Source organism: Nanorana parkeri, unplaced genomic scaffold, assembly GCF_000935625.1.
Source record: "Nanorana parkeri isolate BGI_ZX_2015 unplaced genomic scaffold, ASM93562v1 scaffold434, whole genome shotgun sequence".
Lineage (NCBI taxonomy): Eukaryota > Metazoa > Chordata > Amphibia > Anura > Dicroglossidae > Nanorana > Nanorana parkeri.
Genome location: NW_017306702.1, coordinates 460,441 through 484,717, shown reverse-complemented (window position 1 = coordinate 484,717; position 24,277 = coordinate 460,441). Strand labels below are relative to the sequence as shown.

General features: G+C 45.7%; 1 protein-coding gene across 1 annotated transcript in view; it reads right to left on the bottom strand.

Annotated features, from left to right (window-relative positions):
- The window catches only part of GPD1 (glycerol-3-phosphate dehydrogenase 1), a 57,688-nt gene extending 33,909 nt beyond the window's left edge, over positions 1–23,779 (bottom strand). Inside the window, exons 1-4 of the mRNA XM_018560148.1 lie at positions 23,597–23,779; positions 10,743–10,920; positions 2,611–2,751; positions 27–165 (exon numbers count right to left, since the gene is read on the bottom strand). Of these exons, the coding sequence (XP_018415650.1) occupies positions 27–165; positions 2,611–2,751; positions 10,743–10,920; positions 23,597–23,634 (496 nt within the window). The 5' untranslated portion in view covers positions 23,635–23,779. The remainder of the gene's footprint in view (positions 1–26; positions 166–2,610; positions 2,752–10,742; positions 10,921–23,596) is intronic.
- Positions 23,780–24,277: the final 498 nt, after the last annotated feature.

Here is a 24,277-nt window from a genome sequence, read left to right as displayed (position 1 = left end):
TGATATCTAATTTCATAATAGCTCACCGATTGTTGTCTCACAAAACTTTCCATCAGCAACTTCATTGGCAATGTTGGCACCCATCAGCACACTCATGGGGATGTCCAACCTCTCCCGAATAATATCTGATATGAGTCGGAGACCTTCTGGCCCCTCATCTACACCCTGGGAGGAATCAATTGACACTGCTATAACACTGTAATAGACAATTAACGCCTTTATATCTTATCATGAACACTGTGTAGGCCCAGACTAGCAGCTTTATTCTTAGCCAGAACGCTGGTGTGATCATTTTTCAGGTTTGCTAAGCCCTAAGCGACCTTATGCGGTAGGCAACCAAGCCTTGGCTACCTACATCATTGTTAATGATATACTAAACTTGCTTTCTTGAGCACACAGGTGATGTGCATGGTGTCATTTATCAGTCAAACACAACTGGATATCAGATAGTATGGCGTGTTATGTTGATAACAAGTTTTTAAAGCAGGTTACTAGAATACCTTTAACCAGAATATATCTATTTCAATTGTATATCAATCCCTCCAGCTCATCCATAAGACTCTTTCCTTTAGGCTGGTTTCACACCTAGGCTTATCGAATATGCACGTTTCGTGGTTAAAAAAACGCGTTTCTGAGGGCTACTTGGCTGTATCTTAATGGAAACGCATGACAAAAACGCCCCAAAGAAGCTCCTGTACTTCTTTGGGCGTAGGACGTTTTGTAGCGCGTTCATACGGCCCGTAATACGCCCAGGTGTGAACCATACCCATAGGAAATAATGGGGTTTCGGTGTTTGAGCGTTTTGCAGAGCGTAGGAACGTGCTACAAAACGCCCAGGTGTGAACCGGGCCTTAGAGTGCCTGATAAGTTTAGGTAAACAAATATGGATGATCAAGGGAGTACCTGATAAGGTGGACATTGTGAAGCACATGCAAGATTATATACCATGATAGTACAGAGGGCAATGTGGATGAGCAAAGTAAACTAACTTATAGTAACCAATTAGAATACAGTTTACAGCAATAAGAGCAAGTTTAAAGCAGGACTTCAGCCCCAAATGTTTTATTTTAAATAGACCAAGGAGGGGGGTCGTAGCTTCTGTTGGGTTATATTGCTGCCTTTGTCCCTTTTGAGGAGATTTCCCCTTATTTCCTCTCAGGACAGGAAGTGATGGGTTGTCTCTTAAATGAGGGGCTGGATTTTACTAATTTCTGACCACTACACTGTGTACACTGGGCTGTGTGTTACATAATGCAAGTTTAGGGTTTAGGAGTATGTAATGTGAAGTCCAGCCTATAGAGCACAGGAGTCAGATGCATGTAACCTGTAGCCCTATAGCTCAGCTTACAGGGAGCAGGGGTCAGGAGTTTGCAATGTACAGTCCAGAATAAGGAGCACAGGAGTCAGTAGTATGTAATGTATAGCCCAGAATATGGGGAACAGGGGTCAGGAGTATGCAAAGTACAGTCCAGCATATAAAGCACTGGATTCAGAAGTATGTAACATATAGCCCGGCTTACAGGGAGCAGGGATCAGGAGTTTGCAAAGTACACTCCAGAGTATAGGGCACATGAGTCAGAAGTGTGTAATGCATAGCCCAACATATGGGAAGCAGGGGTCAGGAATATGCAAAGTACAGTCCAGCATATAGAACCCTGGAGTCAGAAGTATGTAACATATAACCCAGCTTACAGGGAGTAGGGGTCAGGAGTATGCAAAGTACAGTCCACAATATAGAGCACAGGAGTCAGAGATATGTAACCTATAGATCAGCTTACAGGAAACAGCGGTCAGGAGTTTGCAATGTACAGTCCACAATATAGACACAGGAGGCAGATGTATGTAAGGCATAGCCCAGCATACAGGGTGTAGCAGTCAGGAGTCTGTATCATGAAGCCCAGCATATATAGCACAGGAGTCAGAAGTATATCACATATAGCCCAGCGTACAGGGAGTGTGAGTAAGGAGTATGTAAAGTACAGTCCAACATATATAGTACAGGAGTCAGATGTACTGTATGTAACCTATAGCCCAGTTTACAGGAAGCAGGGCTCAAGAGTTTGCAATGTACAATCCAGAATATAGAGCACAGGAGTCAGAAGTATGTAAAGTATTGCCCAGCATACAGGGTGTAGGAGTCAGGATTATGTAATATATAGAGAAAGACATCTGTAGAAAAATGTACAAATATGTAAATGTATAGAAGACATGTATGGGAAAAAAAAACATTTTCGGTAGAACAGGATAAAAATAATGACCATCTGTTTATTGGTGTCTGTGCCATCCTGTCCAGTTAACTCTTCTAACTAAAAACAAATCTGTCTTTTTGGCTGGACTTAGACTTAGCTCTGATTGCTTGCTGTGGATGATTGCACTTTATACATTGCTGTTTGCCTCATGAAATAATCCTACTAACGTGTTGCAGGGATTGTGAAGTGAATGTGGCTCATTTCAGGTCTAACGCTGGAAAACATCTCTGAAATAAAACGAAACCTGAGAGTGGGGATTATATATGCCGTATAGACCGTGCACCCTCCAGCTGATCAATAACATGACATGATATAAAGATATCCCTACACCCCACACAGATCCCGGAATGATCACTCACACCTTTATAAGAGAAACGCCAAACGCTCCTTTCTTCATATGAGATTTCAGCTGATCACACAACTTCCCGATGAACTGATGAGGGACGACAAAGATGAAAATATCTGCCCCTGCCGCTGCGTCCAGCAATTCTGGCACTGCCACCTGAGAATAGAAAGACACCAAATAATGACGTAAATCTTTATAGGGGTGCAGCTGGTTAACAAAATATAACCTTACAATGGGTGAGGGACCAATATAGTAATTTGCATTACCTGGATCCCTTACCAACTGTGTATCTGTGCCCACACCTTCCATTTCATCATGCCTATTGTTAGGTCATACTAGAGCAGGGCAGAGAGATCCCCCATTGCATCATGGGAGCTAAGCCTTTCAGCCTTGTTTGCTTACTGGGCTAGGTCATGAAAGGGGTTGATAAAGCAAAAACTCCAATGCACATGTACTTGTCAGAGATAGCGATGCAAACTAAGGCTTTGTATCAGTTGTTTCAGTTCTCCTGAAATTGCATTTAGGTATTTGGCCATTGTAGATACAAGTTATGTTTTGTGGTGCTATACTTTTAACTGTGTTTGTTGTGCCCAAGTGATGTCAATACTCTCTAGGAAATTGTTATACTGGACTTTGGATCAACCCATTAAATGATTGCTATTGCTTTATACCAGGGGTACCCAAACTCCGGCCCTCCAGCTGTGGTGGAACTACAAATCCCATGAGGCATTGCAAGGTTCTCACAGCCACAGACATGACTCCCGGAGAGAGATGCATCATGGGATTTGTAGTTTCACCACAGCTGGAGGGCCGGAGTTTGGCTACCCTTGCTCTATACAGACAAGATATTGCATTCAGCAACCATCATAGAAACATAGAAAAATTATGGCAGAAAAAGGCCAAAAGATTTATTAAAAGCCAAAGTCCACTATTTGAAAGAAAAAAAAAATGCACACATTGATAAAGAAGAGAAAATGTGCATTTAATATTTTTTTTGCATTGCTGCCAATAAAGCATTATTATCGTGATCAGAGGATCATGGGTGCAATGCTCTGGCTCCTGCTGATTCTTCCTCCATCCATGTCAGTACCAAGGTACATTCAGTAACATGGACAGAAGGAAGAATGACAGCACTAGAAGTGTGATGATGTCACCACACTTGTATCCCATTGAGAACAAGAAGTCCCTCTGGCCCCACGGTTCCGGTGGCAGATGGGACTCTTAGTTTCTCCATTCACAGATCCTGTCAAAGCATCTCTGAAAGGACGATGTGACTGTGTGGTCGGAGCCAATCACTGCCGCACCAGATCTGAAAAATAGTAGCTGACTGTGGAGAGAGATTTTAGTTAAGTGTGGGAGCTGGGGGGGGTGGGGGGGGGGCGGCGAGTGCTGTTGATGTGATATACCCTGAATATAGGATATGGGCGTAAAATTAAACATGGTCATAGATTACTTTGCCAAATAAACAGGCCCATAGCAGAAATGTAAAGATTGCTCTGGTCCATAGGGAATGTACAGGTGTGAGAGCTGAACTGGTTAATATGGCTGTAGGGAATGTACGGGTGTGAGAGCGGAACTGGTTAATATGGCTGTAGGGAATGTACGGGTGTGAGAGCTGAACTGGTTAATATGGCTGTAGGGAGTAGAGTATAATGTGCACTGAAAGTTTTTCTGCAATGCGCTGTTCTGTTTCTTTATTATTTTTTTTGTTTTATCAACAGAACTGTTTCGGTCTGGAATCTCCCACTGATTCCGACTGTCAGCAAATACCTGAATGGGGTCTGATAGTAGCTCAGTCAAGGACAGAGTGAAGCATGCAGTCAGTAGGACACAGACATGATTACCGTGTTTCCCCGAAAATAAGACACTGTCATATTTTTTTTGCCCCCAAAAAACACACTAGGTCTTATTTTCAGGGGATGTTATGTTTTTTTGGTGCCGGTGCACAGTGCTGCGGAGCCCAATGCGATAATCACTTCAGAATGTCAGAATGTCCACTGTCTTTTATTTACTGACCTTAATGGTATGGTAAGAATGAGAATAATACTGTTGCTCTCGTTATTTTCCTGCTGGTCAGTATCGGTAAAGCAGATTCCGTTCTTTCATAGGCGGAGTGCATCTGGTATCACTCCGCTTGTCACAGTAACCGGCGCTATAGGCGAAGTAGCGGCTAATGCGGCTCTGCTCCCTCTGCTGCCGCAGCCTTGCTTTCTACAGCTTCCTTTGCCATCAGGGACAGCGGTACCAGCAGTGCAGTAGTGGGGACATCAGACAGTGGACAGTATATGCTACCGCCAAACTAGGTCTTATTTTCGGGGTAGGTCTTATATTACAGGAATCTTGAAAACTAGTGCTAGGTCTTACTTTCGGGGTAGGTCTTATTTTCGGGGAAACGCGTTATTTTATATGACACAGCATACAGTGGAACTGAAGTCACAATTTCCTGAAACAGAAATTGTAAAGTATATCTAAAACTTTTTTTTTGTTTTGAATAGAGCTTTGGAGGGTTAAAACTGCTGTCAGTTTAGGTCCCATTCACACCTATATCTTTAGGTGCAATTAGGGATTCCTGCGTCAGGAACTTGCATTTTCCTGCAGCAGGAACCCCTAATCTGCCATTTACAAGCCGTTCAAATACAGCGGCTCTTCACCTCATCATCAACTTGAACGGGTGACAGTTGACGCTTGTAAACGGTGGATTAGGGATGCGTGCTGCAGGAAAAACATAAGCTCCTGATGCAGGAAACCCTAATCACACCTAGAGATACAAGTGTGAATAGGGCCTGATTGTCACCTGTGTCATCTCAATCTGTGAGATTTCCCTTCACTTCCTGCTATAATTGACTCAACAGGAAGTGAGAGGATATCTTTCCAGTGTCACATGAAAAAGAGTCACCATTGTAAGCTGAGTGATACACAAATCAGATACATTGTTGTTAATCATTAAGGTACTCAAATGCATTTTGAATGCCTGAGTTTAGTGTCACTTTAACACTTCGTAGTAAGAACACATGGGTAGACACTATTCTTCTACATGATCCAAGTTCGCCTACAGGTCACTACAGACAATCACTGCACACTTGTATCTCCATAGATCATTCATGCATTCACTCCCCTTATCTGTCAGATGACTTCAGTGCAACCCAAGCAGAGCGCCCGCCTTCTGATTGATAAGTTGGCTTTGTGTATACAGGCCAAAGGTCGTGTTGCATTAGTGAGCAATCAAACGGCCTTGTTGGTTTTGATAATCTCCGAGAGCTGATGGAAACCTGGCTCCTCGCTCCTCAGCAAGAGATGGTTATGCAACCCAAAGAGATGGTGCATGGCATCAGTGTAATCAGTTCTGAAGCTTTTTATGAAGAAAGGGGAACCGGGGAAAGTAAAAGGTTTTCCTATAATATATTACATTATCCGCCAGCCGCTGGAGGCTTTCATACATCATGTAAATGAGGTGGAGGATGGAGAAGGCTATTATTCTGCAGGAGGTATTATTACATTACATCTGCATTAAACTCCCACCTGCATGTTCTCAGCCGGCTTAATAACTACTTACTTCCAGCAATACCTAATGGCTGTGCCTTAAGTATACCACCTACAGGCCTAAGGTTAATGTGAAGAGGTTTCTATGCATAAAGCGCACATGTGTGTCTTTTAAGCACGACAGGACCTGCATTTGATGATTTTATCCATAAAAAAAGGATATACTTCCCATAAATAATGAACGTACAGCAGTGACCAGCCGTTCTGATACATACAGTATTGTATTCACATTATTACATTAATGTGGAGCAACAAACACAAAACTGAACTCTAATTTTCCTTGTAAACCTTTAATTTCCTAATGAATTAACTGACCACATGATTAGAATGCAAGTACCTGTATGGTCACCTGGATGGCCATAAGGCTACCATTGCTCTCCTCCATCTGAAAATGCTTTTAGCCTGTCTGACTTTATAAAACACTGACCTGGAACAAGCATGCAGATAAGGAAAGTCAGAGTGAAATCAAATCTCTTAATCTGCATATTGGTTACAGGTCAGTTACTCAGAGTACTGAAGCAAATAGATCAGCATGTCAGCCAGGGAGTTAGTATTTCCAATAGTCTTAAATGGCAACCTCAACCTCCATAGTGTCACACTTCAGGCTTCCCTTTGTCATTATTATTATTATTATTATTATTATTATTATAGTCATCCTCATAAATGTCCTGAAAGCTTCAACATGCATGCTTTTCTATTATGCCAATCGGAACTCCTGCTGACAAATGGCCTACACCAGGGTAGGCAAACTCTGGCCCTCATGCTGTGGTGAAACTAAAATTCCCATTATGCATCTGCTTCTGGGATTCATGCCTGTGGCTGTCAGAGTCTTGCAATGCCTAAAGGAATTGTAGTTGCACCACAGCTGGGGGACCTGATTTTGCCTACCCCTGGACTACACCCTCCTTCCTTTCACACCTCAACTTCAGTCCATCATTTTGATGGGAAGCCTCGCACATAAACAGTAAAGAGGTGGCTAGTTAAAGCCGATACTTTTTTACGTTTTGTATAGAATGTGGAAGATTTAGAGCCTCTGTCACATTGGTATTGCTGTGTCCCCACTGAAGAGATTCACTGTCTCTATTTGTTCCGCTGACCACTGTCACGTGGCCAAATCCATTATTTTGAGTTGTCACCAGAACAAGCACAGAGGGGAGATCTTTCAATGGGCACACTTGTTCTGGTGACAACCAAGAGGAGATTACTCTGACTTTTTGGAGAGATTTCTTCTCACTTCCTGCTGTACCTACAGGACAGCAAGTAAAGGGAAATCTTATAAAATGGACGCAGATGGCCAATAAAAGACCTGACTTGGGTTTTTAACATTTCCTGCTCTATCCAAAATGGAAAAAAAGTTTTGGCTTTTTTTTTTTAAAGATACTTTTTTTATTAGGTTTTCAAAATCAACAAGGTAACAAACAAAAACAAACAAAAAAAAAATCCCAGAGAAGGGAAAACTCGGGTAACATACCCCGTGACAGAGAGAACAACAAAAGTTTTGGCTTTAGCTAAACTTTCATTCACAGTTATCTGCAATTTCTCTATAGTCTCTGCCGAGGTAAACAAAGGCTCTGACAGATTGGAGAAATTTATTTGATCTGTTAAACCCACAATTACAATACACACAAACCTATCCCTCCATTCCTCATCTCACCTTCAGTCTCCTTGGTGACCTCTCCTTCAGGGTCCACATCCAATCACTGACCAGATCTTGCCATCAGTCTCCGTGACGAAGTGTGTCCCTTCTTAACAAATGAAACCACAAAGCTACTAACTCACTCTCTCCTCATCTCTCGCCTCGACTACTGCAACTCCCTCCTTGTTGGCCTACCTCTACACAGGCTTTCCCCCCTTCAATCGATCATGAATGCTGCTGCCAGATTCATCCACCTAACCAACCGCCCATTGACCACCACCCTTCTCTGACAATCTCTCCACTGGCTTCCAATAGCCCAACACACAACATTCAACATCTACATTCAACAGCTACATCTTCAACCTCATCTCAAAATATCACCCAAACCATCCTCTCCACTCCTCCAAAGACCTTCTGCTGTTTAGCTCCCTCATCACCTTCTCCCTGAGAAGTACAAACACTGTACAAACTCTTGGTGCTATATAAATCCTTTATACTAATAATACATTTGGGTTGGGGTACTACTGTTAGTCAGACCTTTCAAGGTTGGGCAGATCCCATAGGACACTAATAGATGCATTCATCCTTATAACAGTCTGCAAATGCTTGTCCCTGGCTTGAATCAGTACTTTAAGGTGCAAATGTAATCTTATTTATTGTTAGATAGAAAGAAACTCCACTAGGAATCAAATAACACTCTAAGAGCAGCTGTGCTTAATAGGTGAGTAAACCCAAAATAGGAAAAAAGAAAATAGCACTGTGCTTCAAACTCAAAAATTATATTGCTAAAATGTGAAAAAAATAGTATAAAATGTGAAATTGTCACAAAGGGATACACAATTTTGTGTCATACACAACACCTGTGTTGCACAATGCCTGTGCTGATGATAGTAAAAAAAACAAAACAAAAAAAACAAACGTGCTAGTACATCTCATAAAATGTGTACATATAGAAAATCCTGTGTTGAATCTCACAAGTGATGTATAACTCCCACCTAATCTGCATAATCACATGTGAAGTCCATTACTTCTGGATACAATAAAGTCCTTGTATAGTGACGAAATGCATCAGGTGGGCGGATCTATGCGAGCATTACAATCATAGAGACAGGAGCACCAGTGGACACAATCCATACGCAATTGCCTTATTTTAATCGTAAGTACATTTTAATTGTTTTAAATCAATTTATTCTGATATACTACACTATGGGAAGCCTTTTTTTCTCTCTCTGAGCACAAGAGAAGGTGGAAGATGGAGGAATAGTGTTACACGATTTTGGAAAGATAAGCCAGAGTTGGGAGGAATATACCCCAATTTATTGTCGGATTAAAAACAAAGGAGAGGATTTGTTTCTATATATATCAGCAAAGCGCTAATTGTTCATCTGAAATATGGTGACCAATAGGAGTCGATGAGTGCGGCCAGATCTTATCTTTGAGCACGGTGGAGACTGAAGAGCACTGATTCACCAATTGTTTTTGTATTCACGGACGTTGGTGTTGATTATAAAAGCAGGAAGATATATCTTCACATACAAGGACTTGTATCCAGAAGTAATGGACTTCACATGTGATTATGCAGATTAGGTGGGAGTTATACATCACTTGTGAGATTCAACACAGGATTTTCTATATGTACACATTTTATAAAATGTACTAGCACGTTTGTTTGTTTTTTTACTATCATCAGCACAGGCATTGTGCAACACAGGTGTTGTGTATGACACAAAATTGTGTATCCCTTTCACATTTTATACTATTTTTTTCACATTTTAGGAATATAATCTTATTTATTGTTAAAGCATCACATAGGGCAAATAAGCCAAAGTTTCGAGGCCAAGGGGGGCCCTTTCTCAAGGTCGCACAGTGACAATGTAATATGTAGGAAAGCAGACACAATATACATTGCCTGGTCAAAATAAAAGTCACACACTCTAATATTTCATTGGACCACCTTTAGCTTTGATTACGGCACACATTTGCTGTGGCATCCTTTCGATAAACTTATCTAATGCCCCAACATTTTTTTTCCATCCAGAGTCACATTCATTTTTCACCAAGATCTTGTAGTGATGATGGGAGAGTCAGACCACTGTATAAAGTCTTCTCCAGCACATCCCAAAGATTCTCAATGGGGTTAAGGTCTGGACTCTGTGGTGGCCAATCCATGTGTGAAAATGATGTCTCATGCACCCAGAACCTCTCTTTCACAATCTAAGCCTGATGAATCCTGACATTGTCATCCTGGAATATGCCCAATGTGCCATCAGGGAAGATAAAACCCATTTATGGAAAAACCTGGTCATTAAGTATATTCAGGTAGGCAGCTGACCTCATTTTCTGGGGACAGTATGTTGCTGAACCGGAAGCAACCCCAGATCATGAGACTTCCCAAAATCCAGGTGGTGACTTTTTTTTTGACCAGACAATGTATATACAGCGATAACCCCCAATGCAGAACACCCCCCTTTGATATCATAATAACATCATAATCCCACCAAATATAATCAAAAATATCATACAAATATCACTATAAATATATCATGTAATAGTGTACACCCATAGCTGCAAATGAGACAATGGATAGCTGCATAAGTGTGTCCCCCTGACCAATCGTGGAGAAGGCATTCTCCATGATGTGATAGTCCTGGGGCATCCTGTAGTCATGGCAACCCGTTAGACAGCAGCCGCTGGACCATAGTGACCAGTTGGGTTCCATCTTTTATCCTCTAGGAAAATAAAATAAGGAACCTGATTGATTATTGTAAACAACTCCACTCTTCCCATTAGTATTTGTCTGCATTTTTATTGTTTAGAAATGGTGTATGTCCAGAAATAAGATGAAGACCTTTCTGTTTAAACTACTGATAATAACAGTACAAGGCTATCCTGAATATTAGATGGCAGGCTCAGCCACATGAACTCATTGCTTGGAGATTGCTATATTACAAAAATAAAACTGCACACATACCACATTGGCAGGCAGCTTGTGTCCAGGCAAGTACTTGACATTTTCATGTTCTGTGTTGATGATCTCTGTCAGTTTTTTTCCTCCTATTAATTCTTCAAACACCCACATGTTCACCACATTATCAAACTGAGGCAGCTGTGCAGCATTGTCGCCCACTATTTTTGCAATGGCTGATCCCCTGGAAGAGAAAAAGAGTACATTAGAAATGTGCATTAATTAGATAAAATCATCAGATAGTGAATTATTTTCCAGGCAGCAGTCTTAAGCCGGCAATGGCTTACATTCAGCTTGCAGACTTGACGAACAGTTCACTCTAAAATTCGATAAAACACATTTATTCACTGCAAAAGTCAAATGACAGCACATATAGATACATCCATACTGTAGATCAGCCTTTCATATCCAGGGTGCCATGGAAGCCTAGGGTTACTCTTGTTGTTCCTAAGGGTTCCTTGAGCAATGGTGAATTTATCTCATACCTACACTGACCACCAATGCCAGGGGGCACTTCTATATTGACCACTAATGTTAGGTGACGCCACAATTTTATCTTTTTGTTATTAGTGATCTAATTTCATAATTGTTACTAAAAATGTTGCCGTACAGAGCAAGAGGGTATAAAAAAATGATCTGTGGATGGAAGTCAAATATGCTAGGCATGCCTTATTATTTATTACTATGTGTAAAACATTCTACAGTTTAGTGATCATACTAATGTACCGCAAACTGAAGGCAAAACTATTTTAAACAGCGTTCCCCCGAGACTAGACAAATATTTCAAAGGTTCTTCCGGGGTAAAAATGTTGGGAAAGGCTGCTGTAGATGATGATCGCCAGGGCAATACGGAGACATCATCCTGCCCTACACACATCTGAATGGAGACCTTTACAGTAAACTCTATCCCTTGTGCCATGTGATTATTAGTAAAAACTAATGCTAGTATGTGTTCCTGGAGGCGGTATGGGATCTGCTTTATGTGCAGAGCTACTTTTCATACAAACCACCAAACAAGATAAAGGGAGAATTGTTTTCAACTTCCTCTATCCGCCTCCTCTGCACCTCCTTGCACTACTCTTCCTGAATTTAGCAACAAATTCCCAGAGTTGGACAGAGGAAGGAATCAAAATAATGAAAAGGTTTATACATTTTAAAAGATTGGTGTTGTCCCTCTAACCTTTCTTCTCTAGGCACTGGTCCACAATTGCCCTTATGTTACTATAACCATTTGACATTCATTATCACCATAGATATCTTGTGACGAGCCCAGCAGGTCATCCTATGGGTACGATGCGATTTGTTGTCCCGGGTTTTGCAGGCTTACTAAAGTGGAACTAAAGTTGGTTTAGTGAAATGTTCTGACAAGGTGATCATAGGTCACAGATCATAGATGCATCTATTCACCTGTCAGCACTTTTCCTGTAAGTGTACACTGAGGTGCGCATGAACAACTCTATGTACAGTCTCAGCATGATTCTGTGACGGGACAAAGTAACTCCCATGCACATGCATAGGAGTAACATTATTCCTGTTTTGCCAATCAAACGGCCAAAGACTGATGATGGGGTCAGATGGAAGTGTCAGCAACGGAGGGGAGTGTAGGTATTGCCGTACTGGAGGGGGGTCACTTTGCTAGATAACTCTGCCATAATGTGCAAATATATATACATGTACATTATGGTAAAAAGCCAAACAAAATTGTTTCTTTGGTCTGAACGTTAAGTAGTTCTTTAATGCTCAATGAAATACAAATTACACTGCGCTTTAATGATGCTTAACAGGGGCATGGATAGCATTTCAGGATGGCACCCCAACACATAAACATGTAGGCTTGGATAGTATTTATAGCAACTTATGTTTTCAATGATCATCAGGTTGTTCTATTGTGCTTGAAACAAAGAAAAGAGCCAAGTAGCTCAACACATTCCAGCAATGGAAAATGCCTTTCAGATATCAGATAGTGAGACAAATGAGTCTCTAGATCACACGATATGCTGATTTTAATAGGGACATATGGTTGATGTCTAATCTATCCAGATAAGTTCTATAAAGATAAGACTCTTTGGTTTGTGCTCTTGCCAGAAACTGTATACAATTATGCCATAAGGTCACGCGCTTGCTGAGGACCTCACAGCAGGCTTGTGGGGACCTCGCATCGGCTGTTCACAGCACTGGCTGCACATCTTCTCCTCCTTCCTGACTCTCGCACACCCACACCTGCCAGACCCTGCTCTGCTGAGACGCTGCACACAGCCAGGGTGGGACCGCACACAGCCCTAGTGAGATCGCACACAGCTCTGGTAAAATACCACACACAGCCTTGGTGAAACGCCACACACATTCCTGGTAAGAAGCCACACACAGCCTTGGTGAGATGCTGCACACAACCCTGGTGAGACCGCACAGCCCTAGTAAGACCACACAGCCCTGCTGAGACACCACACACAGCCCTGGTGAGACCACACAGCCCTGCTGAGACACCACACACAGCCCTGGTGAGACCACACAGCCCTGCTAAAACTGCACAACCCTGGTAAGATGCCACACACAGCTCTGGTGAGATGCCACACACAGCCCTGGTGAGACGCTGCACACAGCCATGGTGAGAGGCTGCACACAGCCATGGTGAGAGGCTGCACACAGCCATGGTGAGACCGCACAGCCTTGGTAAGACGCCATACACAGCTCTGGTGAGACCGCACAGTCCTGGTGAGATGACACACATAGCCCTGGTGAGACCGCACACAGCCCTGGTGAGACGCCGCACACAGCCCTGGTGAGACGCCGCACACAGCCCTGGTGAGACCACACATAGCACTGGTAAGATGCCGCACACAGCCCTGGTGAGACGCCGCACACAGCCCTGGTGAGACGCCGCACACAGCCCTGGTGAGACGCCGCACACAGCCCTGGTGAGACGCCGCACACAGCCCTGGTGAGACGCCGCACACAGCCCTGGTGAGACGCCGCACACAGCCCTGGTGAGACGCCGCACACAGCCCTGGTGAGACGCCGCACACAGCCCTGGTGAGACGCCGCACACAGCCCTGGTGAGACGCCGCACACAGCCCTGGTGAGACGCCGCACACAGCCCTGGTGAGACGCCGCACACAGCCCTGGTGAGACGCCGCACACAGCCCTGGTGAGACGCCGCACACAGCCCTGGTGAGACGCCGCACACAGCCCTGGTGAGACGCCGCACACAGCCCTGGTGAGACGCCGCACACAGCCCTGGTGAGACGCCGCACACAGCCCTGGTGAGACGCCGCACACAGCCTTGGTGAGACCACACATAGCACTGGTAAGATGCTGCACACAGCCCTGGTGAGACCACACACAGCTCTGGTAAGACGCCGCACACAGCCTGGTGTGACCACACACAGCTCTGGTAAGACGCCGCACACAGCCTGGTGTGACCACACGCAGCCCTGGTGAGACAAAACACATCCTCCTGCAACCGTACACAGCCCCCTGAGACATTGCACAGCCCTGGTGAGCAACACAGAGTATGTAGCTTCATATTATTTTGCTCGCTGTACATTTTATTGCTGAGATTTGTAGTCCTCTATAGCTGGTGGTATTCTGCATTGCTGTATAATGTATTGCTGGGATTTGTAGTCCCCTGTAGCTGATGTTATTCTGCCTTGCTGTCTAATCGCACACAGCCCTGGTGAGACGCCGCACACAGCCCTGGTGAGACGCCGCACACAGCCCTGGTGAGACGCCGCACACAGCCCTGGTGAGACGCCGCACACAGCCCTGGTGAGACGCCGCACACAGCCCTGGTGAGACGCCGCACACAGCCCTGGTGAGACGCCGCACACAGCCCTGGTGAGACGCCGCACACAGCCCTGGTGAGACGCCGCACACAGCCCTGGTGAGACGCCGCACACAGCCCTGGTGAGACGCCGCACACAGCCCTGGTGAGACGCCGCACACAGCCCTGGTGAGACGCCGCACACAGCCCTGGTGAGACGCCGCACACAGCCCTGGTGAGACGCCGCACACAGCCCTGGTGAGACGCCGCACACAGCCCTGGTGAGACGCCGCACACAGCCCTGGTGAGACGCCGCACACAGCCCTGGTGAGACGCCGCACACAGCCCTGGTGAGACGCCGCACACAGCCCTGGTGAGACGCCGCACACAGCCCTGGTGAGACGCCGCACACAGCCCTGGTGAGACGCCGCACACAGCCCTGGTGAGACGCCGCACACAGCCCTGGTGAGACGCCGCACACAGCCCTGGTGAGACGCCGCACACAGCCCTGGTGAGACGCCGCACACAGCCCTGGTGAGACGCCGCACACAGCCCTGGTGAGACGCCGCACACAGCCCTGGTGAGACGCCGCACACAGCCCTGGTGAGACGCCGCACACAGCCTTGGTGAGACCACACATAGCACTGGTAAGATGCTGCACACAGCCCTGGTGAGACCACACACAGCTCTGGTAAGACGCCGCACACAGCCTGGTGTGACCACACACAGCTCTGGTAAGACGCCGCACACAGCCTGGTGTGACCACACGCAGCCCTGGTGAGACAAAACACATCCTCCTGCAACCGTACACAGCCCCCTGAGACATTGCACAGCCCTGGTGAGCAACACAGAGTATGTAGCTTCATATTATTTTGCTCGCTGTACATTTTATTGCTGAGATTTGTAGTCCTCTATAGCTGGTGGTATTCTGCATTGCTGTATAATGTATTGCTGGGATTTGTAGTCCCCTGTAGCTGATGGTATTCTGCATTGCTGTATAATGTATTGCTGGGATTTGTAGTCCCCTGTAGCTGATGGTATTCTGCATTGCTGTATAATGTATTGCTGGGATTTGTAGTCCGCTGTAGCTGGTGGTATTCTGCATTGCAGTATAATGTATTGCTGGGATTTGTAGTCCCTCTACAGCTTAGAGTCAGTGGCAGAACTACCAGGGTCTCATCGGTTGCAGCTGTGACTATGCCCTGGCGTGCCACCACTGTCGGTATTGGTAATTAGTATTGGCGAGTCCCTGAGCGAAAGTTTCGGTACTTGGTGTTGAAAAAATGCTAATCCAGTGGTTTTTGTACTATTTCTATAAAGTGGACCATACAACTTACTCTCTGATTGTACAATCTTATTTAAATCTACCAACAACTATACAGCACAAGGGCCTACCTGGATACAAATAGAATGCATGGAATGCCCTTGCATGAAATGGTCTTGGTTGGTCATGCAAGGGCCCGCAACCTGTCCTGATAAAAAAAAATCAATAAATATTATCAATATATTATAAAATAAATATTAGGGATACACCGATACGGGTTTTTCGGTATCGATGCCGATACCGAATAGCGATACTGGTTCTGTGTGCCCAGATTATTAGGAAGCCGGTATGGAAAGAACAACGGCTTCACTTCCTGAAGCTTCCTTTTCAATCAGGAAGCTGGGCGGCGGGTCATGAGGTGCCGCCAGCTTCCTGATTGGTCAGGAAGCCAGTCTATCTAGCAACAAGTGAAGTTGGCTTCCTAGCCAATCCGGAAGCCGGGTGGCACATCATGACCCACCTCCCATCTTCCTGATTGGTCAGCAAGCCCGGCTGCCTAGCAACAAAAGAAGTGAAGTGAAGCTGGCTTCCTAGCTAATCAGGAAGCCCTCCACCCAGCTTCCTGATTGAAAAGGAAGCCAGCTCCATGCTCCTCCAGCATTGCTGGTCAGAGGGACATCGAAAGTTCCATTATTGGGGTAAGTATCGTAGCATTTGGACGAGTACTCGCCCAAATACTCGGGATTGGCACCGATACTGATACTAGTATCCATATCAGTGCATCCTTAGTAAATATAACATTTATCAGGACAGGTTGTGGGCCCTTGCATGACCAAAACATATCATGCAAGGGCCTACTATAAAGAGGAACGCCACGAATTAAAGTTAACCCTTGCACTGGGACCACCCTCGCACTGAGGGACATACTGTATTATAGTATGTCCCTCAGGTGAATGGACTGCATTTGACAGGATGACATCGGAGGTCTTTAGAGTTTGGGAAACAAAAGAGGCTGCGAGGACCGATCTAGCAGCCAGATGGGATTGAGGATCAGGTGGGAATATCTTCTTATTGTATGTCTAGCCACTAGGCCAAAACAAGCAAATAACCCTTGCAACGCGGGGGTAGCAAACGTTTATGTTAATTCCTGGAGTCCTTGTTTAAATAGTAATTCTATAACCCAATTCGATAATTATCAAGGGTCTGGGTGCACATGAGAGGTGTGGATAGGCAGATCTCTCATCCCATGTTGAAGCAGAGACACAAGTCAGAGTGTTCAGGCATTTGTTTAGTGACCACACGTTTAGCAGTTGATCTTCTGGCCCCAACAATAGGATAAGTCCAGCCTTCTGGTAGCAGAACTGTGACTAATTCTAACATTCGAGTTCAGCCTCTTCCTCTCACAGTGATTACCAAACACTCGACCTCAATGTGCATTTCTTTCATTTCAACACATTCTCCACGTCAATGTATTTGCAGAGAGGAAAGACATTAAGGGAGAACTATGAGGGGAGTGATTTTCACTCATCCTCATAGTTTGAGCCTACGTGTGACAATGAAACTGTCACAGGTTGGCTCAGTAGATCGGGAAGTGAGCGAACACATACCGTCGCTCGCTCACTTCTCGATCCTGTCACTGCAGAGAGCTGTGACTATCAGTCACGGCTCTCCGCAGGGATTCCCCCCTCCCCCGATCCTCCAGCGTTGACTGGCGGGAATGGACAGGGCCTCTACATGCCTCTAGATAGGCAGAACCAGCTGTCAATCACGCAGCTGGGTGGATCTCGACAGTAATGTCGGGATCCGTCCCGGCTGCGGCGGTCTCAGTATACCGCGAGCTGTAGCTCGCTGTATACTGAGCTTGGGGTAACGGGAGGACGCTAGTTTATGTCCTCCCGTTACCCTAAGGAGAACTATGGGGAAAAACACTTACCACATAGTTCTCCTTTAAAGTTGAAGTTTATTCTGCGCACAGTTTGCCTTCCCCCCATCAACATGCTATTTATTTGAATGCATCTCTTATTTGAAATCCAGTGATGTCATTCCTCCACTATAACGTTGTATCATCTGTAATAAGATCCCTCACATTGTAGTGCAGAGATACAGCTACATACAGTATATATAGGAAGATATTCTCTTCACTTGGTCTGGTCAACCCTGGAGGACATTGGCCAGAAGCTCCATCCGGGGCCAACACCCTTGTGAAGCTCTCTGTAGAGCTCACTGTAATAAAGTAGAACTCTAGCCAAATCTATTTTCTTCTAGCTTTGGATAGTGGGGGAGGTTTGGAAGCTCGCCTGTGTCCCCTCTGGGAGGATAAAGTCCAAATCCCATTCGCACTGCCACAGTCTCAAAACCACAAGGTATATGTGGTGCCCAGGTGACCACACGGATGGCGCCGTGCAAAACACTAATAGTAAATAAAAGTAAATCACCGGCACACACTTGAAGGGTTTTTAAAGTATTGATATGTTTATTCAATACCCAATGTCCCATACTGTCATACGGTGCTAACGTTTCGGGTCCGAACAGGGATCCTTTATTCGTCACTGTCGCTCTGATGAAGGATCCCTGTGCGGACCCGAAACGTTAGCACCGTGTGCCGGTGAATTACTTTTATTGCCTCTGAGAGGATTTCACTTTATTCCCAGTCTGGCAACACAACAGGTGAGGGAGCTGTAAGTGGAACAGGTGTCCCCATAGGGAGATTGCCCCTCCACCCCTGTGCCAGAGACGGCTGTAACATTTTAGACACATCCACCTGGTGACAGCAGTCTTCAGAGCTGAAGGTGACAGTAGTCCTTCCCATGTAAACTCCGTGTTCACAATGTCATTTTTGGGAGTGTTTCATTTAAAGCAGGGGTAGCAAACCTCTGCCCTCCAGCTGTGGTGAAACTACAAATCTCATGATACATCTCTCTTCGGGAGTCATGTCTGTGGCTGTGAGAATCTTGCAATGCCTCATGGTATTTGTAGTTCCACCACAGCTCGACGGCCGGAGGTTTGCTACCCCTGATTTAAAGTGATATTAAAGTCAACGGGGGGAATTTATCACAACTGGAGCAGACAAAATCTGGAGCAGATGTGCATGGCAACCAATCAGCTTCTCTCTTCAGTTTGTTCAGATAGGATTTGAAAATGAGAGAGAGAGAAGCTGATTGGTTGCCATGCACAGCTGCTCCAGGTTTTGTCTGCTCCAGTTTTGATAAATTCGCTTCATTGTGTTTTATTCTCTTATTTTACCAAGGACAACCTCCGATTGTAAATGCAATGAAGAGAACACTTTGGCAGGAGAGGAAAGTGTTGTTTTGTGTGATAGTAAAGTGTTAAACTCCTTCAGCTGCTCTTAGCATGCAAAGGGCACTTTTAGTTCGGTGTAAGAGGATAGTCTGGAGACGGAATTTGCTCTGGCAGGCACATTTACGACGGTACAGAGGTTATGAGCTGAGGAGATATCCTTGAGATAAAATTCGGTAGCGGAGGTGTACATGTGTGTAGTATCTTTGCGGTAAACATTGGCGCAGAATATCCAGATCAATAATACAAGATCTCCGGGGAACTTTGGTCCAATGACGTGATCAAGGCAGACTGGCGCACTGACTGCCAATATCTGCATTGTAGGGACTATGAAGGCAATATGGGGACTTCCTGCAGGATACCAATTTAATATCATAAAAACACAAAAGGAAACCTACCATGGGAGAACCATGGAGGCCGGCACTGCTGTACTCTCCTTCTCACAATACTAGATGTCTCACCGACACTCTTCTATAGCACCTTCTGACTTTCCTAATCTGGGTCAGGAAGTACGGAGTACCATAGTACCACACCATAAGTACTGAAGGCATAGGGTCAGCATACCTGCCTATGGGACAAGCATCTTCAGGAGGTTAGTAATAGCCATCTTGGATTTTTCACACAACAGATCTGCTTTAAAACTGCAATTCCCTATTCAGTACAACGTTCTACATGCTTTGTATACAGAGCCAAATGAGGCCGCCCAGTCCACTAGTCAATTGTATGCAGATTGCTGCTTTATGTCTGACCTTACAGAGAGTCTTGTGATCACCCTCAGCCAGGGCTGGACAAATCCCAGGAGCCAGGTAGCCAATGGTACAGCTGGTGCCTCACTTAACATTTTCTCTGGTTGTTGTTAATGGAGCTGTCTCCTAAAAAGAAATTCTGCTGGCTCTTGGATTGGTTAGACAGGCCCCTGAATTCCATATTAAATAGTCCGCCCCTGCCCTCAGCAGACCCCACATACCCCTGATGGATTTAGAAACAGGAGTGCTTTATGGTAATATGGTCCAGTATGGAGGCACAAAGAACACTAGTATGTAACAACAACTTACCAATAGCTCCCAGCTCATTTAGAAGAACTGTCCCTCTTTGTAACCAATCCCGCTGTCCTCCTCTGTCCCTCTGATGTATAGATCTATATGAAACATGTTCTCTTTACCTACCAGATCTGTTGTACTGTGCTAAATAATGATCCAACTTCTACATCTTTGTATTTGTTGTTTTGTAGAATCAGCGTTAAAAGAATAATTGTAGGTTTACATAACATTGCATGGGGGGGGGGGCGTGGCCTACATATTGCTAAAATGTCCCCCTCTGTCTCATCTCAGAAGACTGGGAGCAATGTACAGCAACCTGTCCCATTCCACCATCAGTATACGGCAGTCAGAATGTGATTGGTGAAATCTGGTTTCTCTGGGTTAATACACAACATATCTCCAACCTTCATAGTTGGGAACCATTCATGGGACTGGTGCTGGTCATGTAGCAGATGGTACACAGTTGTCCCTGCAATTCCACGACTCCCACCCGGAATCCACTGAGAATTATCTTCCATCATGCTGGAAAATCACCTTGTTCTATATGTGCCCATTGGTGGATTTGCCCCTTGTAATCATGTTAATACAAAGCAATTGGAACCCAATTTTACTGAATAATTATCAGATTGGTTTAAAAAAAAATGTGTCCTGTTTATGGGGAGCCTGAAGTTGGCACGCGGAGTACACAGCCGATCTGTTTCCATACAATTCTTACTGGTTACTAATGAGTTTTGCTGCTGTGTTCTGGTGTCAGACGTTCTCATCCAGGGTGTCATGGGACCCTAAGGTGCCTTCTGAGGTTCCCTGATCAATGAGCAATGGCGGATTGATCTCATACCTACACTGACCAACATTGCCCGAGGGCACTACTACACTGACCACTAATGCCAGGGGCCACTACTACAGTGACAGCTAATACAAGGGGGCACTACTACACTGACCACTAATGCCAGGGGGCACTACTACACTGACCACTAATGCCAGGGGGCACTACTACACTGACCACTAATGCCAGGGGGCACTACTACACTGACCACTAATGCCAGGGGGCACTTCTATACTGACCACTAATGCCAGGGAGAACTACTACACTGACCACTTGTGCCAGGGAGAACTACTACACTGACCACTTATGCCAGGGGGCACTACTACACTGACCACTAATGCCAGGGGGCACTTCTATACTGACCACTAATGCCAGGGAGAACTACTACACTGACCACTTGTGCCAGGGAGAACTACTACACTGACCACTTATGCCAGGGGGCACTACTACACTGACCACTAATGCCAGGGGGCACTTCTATACTGACCACTAATGCCAGGGAGAACTACTACACTGACCACTTGTGCCAGGGAGAACTACTACACTGACCACTTATGCCAGGGGGCACTACTACACTGACCACTAATGCCAGGGGGCACTTCTATACTGACCACTAATGCCAGGGAGAACTACTACACTGACCACTTGTGCCAGGGAGAACTACTACACTGACCACTTATGCCAGGGGGCACTACTACACTGACCACTAATGCCAGGGGGCACTTCTATACTGACCACTAATGCCAGGGAGAACTACTACACTGACCACTTGTGCCAGGGAGAACTACTACACTGACCACTTATGCCAGGGGGCACTACTACACTGACCACTAATGCCAGGGGGCACTTCTATACTGACCACTAATGCCAGGGAGAACTACTACACTGACCACTTGTGCCAGGGAGAACTACTACACTGACCACTTATGCCAGGGGGCACTACTACACTGACCACTAATGCCAGGGGGCACTTCTATACTGACCACTAATGCCAGGGAGAACTACTACACTGACCACTTGTGCCAGGGAGAACTACTACACTGACCACTTATGCCAGGGGGCACTACTACACTGACCACTAATGCCAGGGGGCACTTCTATACTGACCACTAATGCCAGGGAGAACTACTACACTGACCACTTGTGCCAGGGAGAACTACTACACTGACCACTTATGCCAGGGGGCACTACTACACTGACCACTAATGCCAGGGGGCACTTCTATACTGACCACTAATGCCAGGGAGAACTACTACACTGACCACTTGTGCCAGGGAGAACTACTACACTGACCACTAATGCCAGGGGGCACTACTACACTGACCACTAATACCAGGGGGCACTACTACACTGACCACTTGTGCCAGGAGGCACTACTACACTGACCACTAATACCAGGGGGCACTACTACACTGACCACTTGTGCCAGGAGGCACTACTACACTGACCACTAATACCAGGGGGCACTACTACACTGACCACTAATACCAGGGGGCACTACTACACTGACCACTAATGCCAGGGGGCACTACTACACTGACCACTAATACCAGAGGGCACTACTACACTGACCACTTGTGCCAGGAGGCACTACTACACTGACCACTAATACCAGGGGGCACTACTACACTGACCACTAATACCAGGGGGCACTACTACACTGACCACTAATGCCAGGGGGCACTACTACACTGACCACTAATACCAGAGGGCACTACTACACTGACCACTTGTGCCAGGAGGCACTACTACACTGACCACTAATACCAGGGGGCACTACTACACTGACCACTAATGCCAGAGGGCACTACTACACTGACCACTTGTGCCAGGAGGCACTACTACACTGACCACTAATGCCAGGGGGCACTACTACACTGACCAGTAATACCAGGGGGCACTACTACACTGACCACTTATGCCAGGGGCACTACTACACTGACCACTAATGCCAGGGGGCACTACTACACTGACCACTAATGCCAGGGGGCACTGCTACACTGATCACTTGTGCCAGGGGGCACTTCTACCCGCTGACCACTAATGCCAGGGGGCACCACAATTTTTAATGCACGCTTCTCTTTTGTTATTATTCACCTAATTTTATGATTGTTACTGAAATGTTTTTTTTTAGTAAAAACTGATCTGCTCTGGATGCCTTATTATGTATTCTTATAGTGACAGCATTCTACAATGCAGCCATCATGCTAATGTACCGCCACTTGTAGGCACAATGATATTTGTCCGGCATTCCCTGAGGCCAGGATCCCGGTTGGGGACAGCCGCCTTCCATTATTAAAGGTTACAATGTAAGATCTGCTGGGTGGTAAACAGCCGAATGTTGACATAACTTCGTCCTGAGTATGAAGAGGAAACTAGAATGTAAATATGTCAGCTGTAGAAGGATCTGGTGACTGCACAGAACAGGATCTGATGGCAGAACAGCACAGCATGGATATTATTGTGGCTGGATTATGTCCTGCTGCTGCTGCTGACTGAACAATAAACAAAGGCACTTCTGTCCCCTGCACCGGATCACATGCACTTGCATGGGACACACAGAATTTGTAGAAGTCACAGCGCCTGGGGTGCGATATCTGGACTGACACCGACAGGTAACATAGTAAATAACATCTACTACAGGGGTTATTATAGGACTACTTATGTACTGACCAGTTGCCAGAGCCGACGATGCAGACTTTCAGAGCCATGGCGCTGTGTCCTCGGGCTTGGCTGTGCTCGGATGTCGCTGTCTGCAGCAGTCACCTTGTACTTTGTAACACTCCAGATCGGACCGGTTGATCTCTAACACTCTCCGCCAAACTTTTGCCATTTAAACATGTGCTGGCAGTCTTGTGCAACTGCGGCCACGCCCCTCCCACTTCTGATTGGCGGAGAGCTGACGGCTTGTCCCCAGGATGGTGAGGTGCATCAAGTGAACCCTCAGCCAGGAGAATCTGATAACATCATTCTATGGACTGCCAGGAGCATCACATGGATCAATACATCCAATTAATAATAATAATCTGCACATTATATTATTATTATACAGGATTTATATAGTGCCCACAGTTTGCACAGCGCTTTACAACATAAGGGGAGACATTAAATTACCATACAAAGGGATTAGAAGGACCCTGCTCCTGAGAGCTTACAATCTCAGAGGTGTCCCCGGGCGTGGTGTCACCAAGAGCGGGCGGCGGGTGACACGCGCACTTACCTGCCGGCAGCCATCTTGGTGATGAATGCCGGCAAAGGGAGGAGGGGACGTTCACCTGGCAGGATAAGGTATATCGTGTCTCCTCCTCTCTTGTGCAACTGTCAGGCTCCTGGTCCATGACAGAGTGCCGACTT